Source organism: Trachemys scripta, chromosome 10 (genome assembly GCF_013100865.1).
Source record: "Trachemys scripta elegans isolate TJP31775 chromosome 10, CAS_Tse_1.0, whole genome shotgun sequence".
Classification (NCBI taxonomy): Eukaryota; Metazoa; Chordata; order Testudines; family Emydidae; genus Trachemys; species Trachemys scripta.
Genome location: NC_048307.1, coordinates 11,361,595 through 11,374,008, shown reverse-complemented (window position 1 = coordinate 11,374,008; position 12,414 = coordinate 11,361,595). Strand labels below are relative to the sequence as shown.

Sequence of the window (12,414 nt, the reverse complement as noted above, 5' to 3'; positions counted from 1 at the left end):
AGTCCCAGGCTGCACGCCGGGGATCCCATCACAACCATGCTCTAAATGCTTTTGGATCCTGCCCAAAAAGCATTCCTTTCCCGCACTTACCCTTAGATGCTGACCAAGCCTTTCCCCACCCACTTCAATCAGCTACTGTAATTACCATCTCACGTCAGCCTTCATCTTGCTCACCAGATGTCTCTGCTGTCTGCCCTACTTCCCTCAACTGCAGCTCCTCCTCCCCAGTCTACTTCCCAGCAGGCTTCTCTTCTATCCCCACTCACCACCTTTCATAATTCAAGACTTGGGGGCTTAAGGCATAAACTGCACAGAATATGCAGCAAGAGAGCACAGGAGATGCATAAAAAGGTTGGTTGCTGAGAGAACCATAACTTTGAATTGCCTGACTTTGGTGTGTTTAAATTCTCAGCTATATCATTGGATTAACTTAGTTTTCTTTTATTGAATATAAAATATTTTAGCTTTTGAGGCCACAAAGACCTTTATTGAGGGGAAATGTGGAGACTGAAGGTCAAATAAATTCCTCTTTTATGAGTGTATTTCTAATTTTCATAATCTAACCTCTTAGAATATATTAAGGTTCCTTTGCTAGGAGAAAACAGAACCTAGTCATCATTCAGGGAGAAGGAATCTTACTTCTAAACCCCTGAGAATAGACCCCATGGTTTATAGCACATTTAAAAGGCTCTAAACACCTTTGTTGTAATTAAAAATACTGTCAGATACACCATCAATAGGAGAAAAGGGACAAGCCTGTGTTTATAAAACACAATAGACACAGTAATTTAGCATCTCTCTGCATAGAAATCATCTCTGATACTTGCTATAAGTACTTTTGCGCACTTTGATGCAAATCCAGAACCCAGTGCAAGCTGCTGGAGCTAAGCACTGGGCAGATGCACAGAGGCCAAGATGAAGAACTCTCTTCCCAGAGCAATGGCTGGAGTCAACTCTGTGGGCCCTTTCACGGCTCCCCGCTTACAGGGAAAGTCAGGGAAGACCTGTGTAGCAGTAAATCCCCTCCCAGCATAGCAGGTACCACCTGGATGCCTCCCCCAAATCCTGCCCTCCACCAGTACCTAGATCAGGAAACCTCCAAGGTCAGAGTCAGAGCAGGATTTACCCTCTAGCTGTGAAAAATTAGGACAATAAAATGAATCAGTTATGTGAGATATTACCAAGACAAGTCTGCGCAGTATTAGTATAGAAGAACAAACTTAAAGAGCAGCAAGACAAGGACAGCCCAAGGTTTCAAACTGCTCTAGTGGTTATATGCACTGTTGTTGTAGCCGTGTTGGTAAAGCCTTGCAAATGCATGGATATGTGCTTTATATCTGCAGATATCTGCATCCGTGGACCATTTTTGCAGATCGTGGATGGATGCGGATCCAAATTTTATATCTAAAGCCCTGCAAATCAGTGGCTATCTGCTTTATATCTGCAGATCATTTTTGCAATCGGATGCAGATACAGATTTTGTATCTGCAGAGGGCTCTACGTGTTGGTCCCAGGATAATAGAGAGAGAAGGTGGGTGAGGTAATATCTTTTATTGGACATAAGCTTTCGAGCTTACACAGAAGTGTGTGTAAGCGCAAAAGCTTGTCTCTCTCACCAACAGGGGTTGGTCCAATAAAATATATAACCTCCCCCATCTTGTCTCTCCAATGGTTATAGTAAGGGAAGCAGAGGTAGAAGGAATCATTTCTGGTCTGGAGACCACTTTTGGCCCTAGAACTGCATGAAGATGTAGATGTGAACCAGAATGCCAGTCCAATAAGTCAGCAAGTGAGGGAGCCTTGAAGCCTTCAAGAGTAATTCTGTGGCAGACTAACAAGAGCCTAACAGAACTACATTCCATTGTCACTTTCTTAGCTGGAAAGTAGAGGAACTAAATGAAATCAGAGTCAGGTACACACACATCATGGAATCAAGCAAATAGATTAGGCTTACAAAGGAAAAATGAAGCAGGAGAAAAGCATGTCTGTATCAGGGAATATTGATTTCTCTTCCCCCACTCAAAGCACTTCAGGTCTCCAAGTAGGTATCCATTACAATATTTTCTTTTTAATTTGAAGATGCCTCCTCCTTCCAATTATACTTGTTCTCGCATACTGCCCCTAAATTACTGCAAACAGCTTCCTCCCAGAACACATCCCTTTCATCTCGTCTGTTCGTTCTCTAAAATAAAGAGATTCTGCGGATGTATCGGTGAATGATATTAGTGGCTCACTTGAAACAGCCTTTTTCAAATAATAAAATGGTTTGTGTTCACCCAATTCTAGAAGCAATTTCCATTAGCTTAATATAGTCATGATATTTTATCAAGGCAATTATACTCTTAGCTATCAGTAACAATTAAACCCTTAGACTGGAGTTGCTTAATAAAGGTCTCAAAATAAAAATCACACATTCAAAATACAGTATATTTAAATGTCAAGCATGCAAATAAGAACTCGCAATGAATATAACGAAGCACAAAGTATAAATCAGCATAACTTATTCTGGCACTATATAAGACTATTCTAAGATTACATTGAGCGTATTGTGTAATTCTGATCACCACATTATAGGAAGACTAGTGCACAGATTGTAATGGGGCACTGAGAAGTAACCAAAATGATTCCTGGGACTGTTGAGTTTAGTTTGTGAGGGAAACTGGGTGCAGAAAGATCAGCCTTATTTGGTTTCTACTGCTTTATTTAATAAAAAAACATTCCATATGCCATTGAGAAGAGTGGTATGTATGATACTAAAAGAGCAAAGATTGCACTGATGCAAATCAATAATATAAAACTTCTCTTTCTACAGCATTCTCCATGCACGCTACATCCCCAAATGCTTTATCCTTGAGCTCCATTATGTATTTATCAAGCTAAACAAAAGAGGCAGACAGAAATTCAGAGGTACACCCATGAAAGACAATATCAAAACCTGAGATCTGAAGAGTGATTTGGAATTGGAATCAACAATACAGATAAAGAAAGGCTGTTCCAAATGGCAGGAGCTTCATAGGATAAGTTTGTACTAAGCATGGCAAAATAGTTGGGGAGAGATGAATAGGCCAGTCCCACACATGAAAAGGGAGAAACGAGAGGAAGAGAAATGACAGGCCAGGTTTCTGTGAGCCCTCACAGCAGAAAGTCCTTAGGGAGAGGAGGCACCCACAACCCCATTCCACTTGGGAGCCAGTTGGCAGAATTGGTGGGCCAAGGAAGGGAACATCTTCCAGGAAATAGTGCACAGGACTAGGAGACAGGAGTCATGGGTTCTATTCTCAACTGCACCAGTGCCCTGCTGCATGACCTTTAGTAAGTCACTTCCCCCTATGCTTCAGTTTCCCCATCTGTGAAATAAGGATAATAATGTGTACCTTCCTTTGCACGGTATTTTCAGATTCAATCATAAGTACAGACTATGTATTAAAGAAGAGGAGAGGCCAATCTCATTCAGTACCTTTCCTAAGGAGGCCTGGTAAATCCTCCTGGACAGGGTGGTGTCATCCCATGGGTGAAGACCTCTGAATGCAGCTGCCACCCAAACACAGAAGAGGTAACCCTTGCTCCTGGGATGTCCCTGGCCTGGAGTCTGTGAAGCATGTGGGGCATGTCCAGAAAGAGTTTTCAAAATAAGGAGTGGAATTTTGTACTCAATCAAAAAGTGAAGGGGAGGCAGCTGAGTTTCCTGAAAATATGGCTGATGTGGTCATGCCTCTTTGCGTGTACAAAAAAGTTAGGCAAAAGCATTGTGTGGCTGCTAGAATCTGCAGAGCTCAGATTTATGGTGGGCATAGAGAAGGGAGTGGCAAGGGTCAAGATGAGAGAAAATAAAAGCATGGGTCAAGGGTTTCAGTGGAGGAAGAGCTGAGACTCAGTAGAACACAAACCAGTGTTCAAGATGATCCATAAGAGGTCATAGACTGAATCAGAGGTGGGAACCAGCTTAGAAACCATTACTTCTTATTTCATTAAGGACCAATGGGGAGCTTGGCACTATTCAAGACACAGAAGAAAAGGCATGATCCTTGCCCCAAGGAGCCTACAGTCTAAACAGAACTGTACCACAAAATGCACTGGGAGACCCAGAGGAAAGTCTGTTGCAGAGCTTTTGTTTAACCAATCCATCTGTTACATTGAAAACAATCAAGTTGGCAGAGTTAAATATGTTCACAGCCCAGATAAAATTATAGATCAGTATAAAAGGGGTTATCTCACTGAGCTCCCAGAGTAGGAAGAACCTTTTTGACTCCTTAGGACCAGCCGCAAGAAAAGAGCATTCACTATCCCAAGGAAGAGCTGGACACAGAGTCCAATGTGGCGAAGAAACCAACAGTGTTATTCTGAATCCTGTGCAGCTACAAAATAAATCGGGTGGTAAATCAAGTCAGGAATTCTGAATCTGCCATGCTTAAGAACAATTTAATCACACAGCTCAATTTCTGATGGATCTCTGCAGTTCTAGGCTGAGACTCACTCATACAGTTAGTATTGACTTTTGAGAAGATGCCTTCCAGGGACAATCTGTGTAAATCAGACAGTGTGTTAGTTAATCAATACTTACTTAATCTTAAACTGAAACCACCACCATAAAAATTATGTCTCACTAAAAGTAGATTTATAAGCAGAACACATGATCTGGTTGAACACACTGAAAGGAGAATGGAAATTTATGGCCTTTCCCGCTGAGAGTAGAGTACCCAAAGGTAGACAATCTACAAACAGGAAGGAGACACTACAAACAAACAGAACAACATTCAGAAAAATAAGGCTAATTCGCTTATGGTGTAAATTCATTACATGAGAGCAATGAATAAGACCAGAGCAGTGGAAGTTCAAGTCAAAGTCTACTGTCCAGGGATTGATCTAGACTAGCTTGCAGGGGCTTGACAATATTTTTATCTGGTAGCCAATTCTTGGGCTCCAGATTTTGAGCTCTCCTTTTTTTTAAATTACCAGATTCTCTGCTGTGCCATGTTTCAATTCACCACAGCAAGTGAGGGTCAGGTGCCATCAGGGAGTCCCTAGTTCTCAGAATCCGTGCTGGTCTCAGTCTTCGTACAGATTACAAGAGCCTGGGGCCAGCTCTGACCTGTGGCAGCTAGCAGAGGCCCCAAAGAACCAGCATCGACTAGCTGTGAATATTTTGAGTACACTGCACTCTGGCCACACCCTCAGCACAACCTTCCAGGCCCTGTCACAATCCCTGTGCCAGGGGTGGGCCATGAGAGGTGGCCCAGGAGCAGGCAAGTGATGCTCTGCACCAGCTGAGAACTCCTGAATATCAAGGGAATTCTTAGATGACTACATGCAGCTGCTTTCTAGCTCCTTTGTGCTGCCACAGTGGGGCGAGGAGCCAAATGCACCAAAGAACTGCCCTGCTTCTGTAGCCCTAACTTTAAAGGGAACCAAATATAAAATGATGCCATAATGTCTGCCCAAATCTGCATACAGCAGAAATAATAGTTCTAAGGAAGGTGTAAACTGTCCTTATTCCCCTCAAGAGGGAGTTAACCCTGAAACTCAATGGCACATTAAATGCCAAAACAATTAATTGCTGTTTTACTACTGATTAAAACACCCAAGAAAGGTGAAGTCTGACCACATCATGAGCTCCACCCAAACTACTATGAGTGGCATCCCAGTTTGACCACCCCAACTGAGCAGACTCTGGGAAGCATGGAAGTATACCACCCCTTCTGTTTTCTAACCTGACTCCTGCTTCAATTTGTCCACGAACCTCCACTAATGTATGTCAAAAGCTGTCCCCACATCACGCAATAAACAAGCATCCCAGGGCTTTGCTTTTATCAAACCCTGACTCAGTCAGCAGCTTATATTCAGACCGGGGATCTCAAAAAGGGACAATTGTGAGAGACCTAAATGTCATTAAAAAAAAAAATCTAAAAGACAACTCCAGCTGTGGCAGCTTTGCCTTTTATTTCCTACAAAGAAAGCAAAGACCATAAGCTCTGTGCAAAACTCTGAAAAGAAGAAAGAAATACACACAAGCTTAAGGACAACACACAAGTCAAACAAAAAGCTACCTTAGTAAATATGGCATTCAAAGCCAATTTGGCATCAAATCCAACAGGGGAAGGAGAGACGAGAGAGGCAGGCTGTGTCACACCGAATTTCAGGGAAATCTCACTGCTACCATTAGTGGAACTGCTCCAGAGTTAGAGCCGTTGTGAGAGATTTCTCTAAAATTCTGAGCATAAACAAAACTACACAGAGGCCAGGTCTACACTATCCGCCTGGATCGGCGGGTAGAAATTGATCTCTCGGGGATCGAATTATCGCGTCTCATCGGGACGCGACAATCGATCCCCGAATCGACGGGCTTACCTCCACCAGCAGAGGTAGGAGTAAGCGCCGTCGATGGGGAGCCGCGGAGGTCGATTTTGCCACCGTCCTCACAGCGGGGTAAGTCAGCTCCGATACGTCGAATTCAACTACACTATTCGCGTAGCTGAATTTGCGTATCTTAAATCGACCCCCCCCCCCCCGTTGTGAAGACCTGCCCAGAAAAACTTCACCACCAAAACAGACACAGGATTAAGTCAAGGGGAACTGTGGCAGACAGAAAATGAATGAATATACCCCTTCAGACAATTTCTTGTCTAGCAAGGATAGTGGCTTTCGGGGAAGCCTTTAAACCAACAGTGATATCGGAAAAATCCTTGGGCGACCGAATCTAGCCTTTATACTTAATTTAAAATATGCATGTAAAAAACTGTATTTGAACTCAAGTCCAGGAAACTGCTGCCAGGCACACAGTATAGACGACTAACGTGTCTTAATTGATTGATTGTCTGCACCAAGAGCCCAGGATCACATGCTAGAACCTACTCCACTGGTAGAGATAGAAATGATAAAGCCAGACTGGTGGTTTAGCAGTAGCAATCTGAGTGATGCTGTATCAAAGACCCAAGACTGATGCCCAGACACTTGTTTTTCCAAGCCTAGCACATGCAGTCCAGGGAAGTCAGAGGTGATTCATGAAAATTTCATGTACTGATAGCTGGCAGAGAATTATGTTAATCTTGATTATTGACTAAGTCACAGTGAAGCGTCTGTAGTGCACAGGAAAGAGCAAGGAACCAGTGGGCAAATGAGGCAGGAAGACCCAGAGCAAAGGGAGGAGAGGATAGAGATCAGAGCACCAAGTGAGGCTGAGACACTGTGGCAGGCGGGGAATGAAGGAGAGAGGCCTAGTGAAGCGAGGACTTTAGAATGGTTTAAAAAAGACAGACTAAAGGAAGAGGTAAAGAATGACCAAGAAAGGTTGAGGAGGGGTCAGAGCAGCAGAGCAAGGAGCAGGAGTGGATACCTTTATTATATAATATTAAACACTACTGCAATGGAAGGGAAGAACGAGCTTCTCCTTTTTTGATTTTAAATAGGTGATAAATACAGAATTACGACACACAAGGTCTGCCTTGATCCACAAAGAAAGGAAGATACAGTCATTGCATAACATTTTTACTATCAAATCAGCTGGGTCTCCTTATTTGCTAGGATAGAGTAACTGATTCTTTGCCTATTCAAAGGAGCAGGCGGTGACAACCACAACATACACACACTACCAGGGAGCAGTAAGGACCATGTCACGCACAATACTGCTTCTCCCAAAATGTGATTTTTACAGTCCTGTTTAACAAATCACACTAGATTCACCAGCGAGCTGGATAAGTGAACTCCCTTTCCTTCCCTCCTCCTTTCTATTCACGACACAGACAGCAGTACAGTCTACTACTGATGCCACTAATTAGATGATTAAATACCACTCTAGGTGATACGCTTTCACTGTGAAATTATTATTTTTAAAGGCAATCTATTTGCTCAATCTCATTTTAAACCACAAGTTCATAATTTCTTTTTAATTAAATTAAATTCCTTTTCCTAATTTTGCATGAGCAGAGCAACCATTAGAAGAAACACCGCTGAGGAAACAATGCCTAAATTCCTGCCCTAGCTCTGACCGTACGTGTGGTTCTACACAAAGGATCCCATATAATTCTGGACAAAACAGATTTTCTGAGGACAAAGATATCCCTTTCTCCTTTGAAGTAGCTCAGATGAAATAGTCTACAGCACACTGAAAGCTTCAACTTTCAAAAAGCAAGTTTATTTGCTATGAATTCAGGTAGGACATTTCCAGTGATTTCTCCTTTTCTGTGAGAAATAAAACCACAGAGAAGAACAAATCAAAAGGGCTCCATGTCTTTAATATAGAAATTAGGATATGGACCACCACATGGTATGTTGCAGGGAACGGTCTGTGATCTTTCAATCCAGAACTTTAAAAACCAATCTGTAACCTATTGTTCTACCTCAAAACATATTTGTCAGCTGCAGAGTGGAAATAGGCTAACAAAAGAAATATTTTGGTAGATTACTGGGCAACTGTTTTTATAACTGCTTGCTCAGGTCTGACACTATTCTGGAGAACCTGTTTCTTGTTTCATTTAAATTAAGATGGTTAAAAGCAGCATTTTTCTTCTGCACAGTAAAGTTTCAAAGCTGTATTAAGTCAATGTTCAGTTGTAAACTTTTGAAAGAACAACCATAATGTTTTGTTCAGAGTTACGAACATTTCAGAGTTACAAACAACGTCCATTCCTGAGATGTTCATAACTGAGGTTCTATATATATATATATATATATATATATATATATATATATATATATATATATATATATATATATAGTGTACAGGTATCTAAAGGCTGCCAATGTCTTATCAAGTACTGTGAGCTCTCCCAGGGCATCCGGCATATAGGTCATCCACTGCAGTACAGCAGTATCAAACCTAGGGACCTTGAGGACGCCGCCAGCGATAGAACACAGTGGCGTGCAACAGTCAGAAATACCTGCATCGCCTTTGAGGAAGACCGCTGCCAGCGTCTACAAGAGGCACGCGAACGATGTCACAGAGCATCAGCAGCGCACAATCCACTGACCGCAAACTTCCCATGCACCATCTGCAGCAAAATGTGCACCTCTAGAATTGGCTTGTATAGCCATCAGAGGGCACACCATAAGGCCAACAACTGATGATCTGCACAGATTTGTCATCATCGGATCGATGGACTACCAAGAGATTCTTTTTCCGAATACCTGGAATTACCCAACTATGTCTACAACCACAGATATCCTACTACAGACCATACCAAAACCAGAAGTGTATAGGGCTGGGAAAATCCTGTCTATGCTGCTTGTCGTCTCAGTGAGCCAAGGGGAGAAACGGTTTCCTCTCGTAGTTGCCAGACACTCAGAATGCAATGCCTGCCGCAATGTGTCAAGAAAAGCGACAGCAGTTCTGTCTCTTTCTCACTTACTGGACTCTCCATGGTATCAAATACTGCAGCCAGAAAGAGATTTAACTAATATCCTCTTGTGAAACAGCTGCTTCACGCTCCAGAAAGCCCTGCTTAGTACACTATACATCACAGCCTCATTGGCTCAGCTTTGACAAGGAATTACAGAACTGAGCACAGAACAATTAAGGCAAATCAAGATCCTATAGTCAACATTCTAATTTCAAGCCTGAAGCAGTAGCAGCACAACATCTCCTTTCTTTTTTTTTTTTTTTTTTTTTTTTTGGTGGGCCACATCCCTATACTATGCTGGAAAGAATTATTCTGCCTAATTTCAACCTTCAAATCCAAATAATGCATCTATTTAATAAAGCTGCATCACCACCATCCTCACTATATCTTGTGCATTAGCTCTCATTGAGCTGAGCTACCACATAAACTTATTACCTTCATCTCTCCTTCCTACTGTCTTGCTTCTCCCAGCTATTGGCACATCTAGTTTAGAGCTTGATCCAGCAAACATACATGTGTGTAAGTTTGCTCACGTGACCAGCCCTATTGACTTCTATGAGATTGCTAAGACAAGTGATGTTAAACTCCATTCAGTGACTCAGACACAGAAATACACCTATGGTAACATGACTTAACTCTCTTTCCTAACACAGATGCCAAGGTTGACATTAAGAGGTGTGTCACCTACATAACCGCAGCCTACACAAGCACCACGCACCAGCAGGCCAACACTGATACCTGTGCATTTACTCTGAGCAGACCCAAAGACAAGACTTAAGTCATTGTTACAGCATCCACTACACTGAGACCAAGTAGTACTGAATCATCAACTACAAAGCAGACAAGGAAAGAAGTAAGAGGACTGCAGGAACATTATCTACGGGTGGGGAGAAGGGTTTGCATTCCTAAATTCTGTCTAGATGCCATACCTTGGTAAGCAGTAGCACTCGTTTCTGCAAGCGTCTGACAAGACCTTCATGCTGCTCACGTTTTTTCTTCTCATCCAGTAGCTGGCTCTGGATCCGTAATACCTCTTCCTGTAGCTGGTGCCGAGCCTTCTCTAATATCCTGGCACTAAAAGACAGAAGATACCTGTCAGATCTTAATATTACCTCATATCCATGTAGGTCAGAAAAACATAGGGGAAGTACTAATAGCAATGGAACATATTATCAGCATTTTTTTCCAAAGAGATGTTAGAAATGGCCAATGGCCAAGCTTACTGCTTAGCCCCAAAACAATTATATTGCTTTACATATACAAAGTCATAAAACACTACATATACTTTACGCTGAAAATCGATGATTTTACCTTTGGATAAATACTTAACTCTTCAGCGTCAGTGTAATAATGGATCTTAGACATCACCACAACTTTTAAATATTAACTAGTTAGAGAAGTGATTGCCATTAAACCTGATCTGCATTCAAGCATAGCTAATATTTGGTTAGTAATTGTGGCAACTATCCACGTGGTGTTCTTGCCAGCAGCCTAAGCTGGCACATAGGTTGTGTTCCTGTGACTGGGTAACAGCACTTATTTTGCAACATGAACAGAACTCCCAATCATGCCTGTGTAGCCGATTTCCCCTTCCTCTCAGCTCTCTGTGCAGCAAGGCATCTCAAACAGCATTGACCCACATGCTCTTGGAGCTGCTCTGGGCGCGTATCCTCTGGGCTCTCTATTCCTTGCTGAGGCACTGGCTAGCTGTCTATATTCACCCATAATGCCCTAGTACAAGCAGTTAGGCATTATAGTAGATGTTGGCAACAAACCTGATTCATGAAAAGAAGTTGCATTATAGGAATAACTCAGCTTTATTTAACTCAGGCAGAAGAGAGTTTCACAACCAGAGTACAAAAATAGTTGTATTTTCAGTGTGAACAAGCCCTGAAAGTGAAAATTACTGTGTACCAAACACAAAACTTCAAGCAGACTAAAAGCACCAATATCAGGTGCTCTTTATCATTATAAATCAAAAGAAAATAAATGAAATATCCTTCAACAAATAAAATATCACCATTACTCAGGCACTGTTTAGATATGTCAGAAAAGTGGCACCTCTACATCCTGATTGCCAGAACAATTTATGCTCTTTGGGAATTTTACTGAGAAATTGCCATAAATCCCCAATCAGTGATTTCCTGACCTCTGATCCTTCCCTCTAACAACAAATATGCATTTTAAAACTCTAGATTAATTAAAAAACTATTTAAAGTTCCAGTTTAATTTGGAACCATTCACAGACCAATTTGATAATCCAGCAGTGTGAAACAGATTCTTCACTTGTGTATTCAGGTGGGAAGTTCATTAAGAGGGCTTTAAATCTGCATTTGAAAATGAATAATTTAATTACCAGAGTCCCACTATTACCTTGGCTCTATTTTAATTAATTAGTTACACAAAAAGAAATCGGTGCTCAACAGCATCGTCTAAGTTGATGGGACATAGATGGTGTCTGCCCCTCACTAACAGGCTGATTCCCTCTCCCATAATAAGCTCCGTGCAAATGCCCCAAATTCATTGGGATTTTAATAGAAATATCAGCATTTTTCCTGTCAGCAATCAAGGATTCCAGATGGTAAATAGAGAATCTAATTTTTGGTGTGTTCATTTTTTGGATAAATCCACCATTACAGGATAGCCTTCTGCAAATGTGCAGAAATCAATCTCTATCAAAAAGATATTCCTCAGCTGTCAACATTAGAAAGCCCGATTCCAATCCTCTAATACTATGAAACATGATCAAGAATCCTGTGGGAAAACAGAGTACCCAGAAAGTAGAGAACACATCAGGCTATTAACATATGATGAGTACCACATTAATAAAACTATTGTAACCCTTTGGAGACTAGAGAAACACTCAAACATTTATTGTCAATCTGGAAAGTTCTACTGTTAAATACCAATTTCACAAAAAATAAAATAATAAGAATAGGAATAAAATCCTCCCATGCACATTTCAAATTACGTATGATCCAGGATGAATAACGATGCAAGATCCACCCATTGTCTGACATGATATAGAAATCCTCTCCTCCCTGCTAAATTTACTGGTTAGGTTTAATCTACTGTTCCAGAC

At 41.5% G+C, this 12,414-nt stretch overlaps 1 protein-coding gene across 2 annotated transcripts in view; it reads right to left on the bottom strand.

Moving 5' to 3' along the window:
- The window catches only part of MAD1L1 (mitotic arrest deficient 1 like 1), a 528,574-nt gene that overhangs the window by 359,218 nt on the left and 156,942 nt on the right, over positions 1-12,414 (bottom strand). For both annotated transcript variants that reach the window (XM_034784297.1, XM_034784298.1), the window contains exon 11: positions 10,262-10,406. In XM_034784297.1, the coding sequence (XP_034640188.1) occupies positions 10,262-10,406 (145 nt within the window). The remainder of the gene's footprint in view (positions 1-10,261; positions 10,407-12,414) is intronic.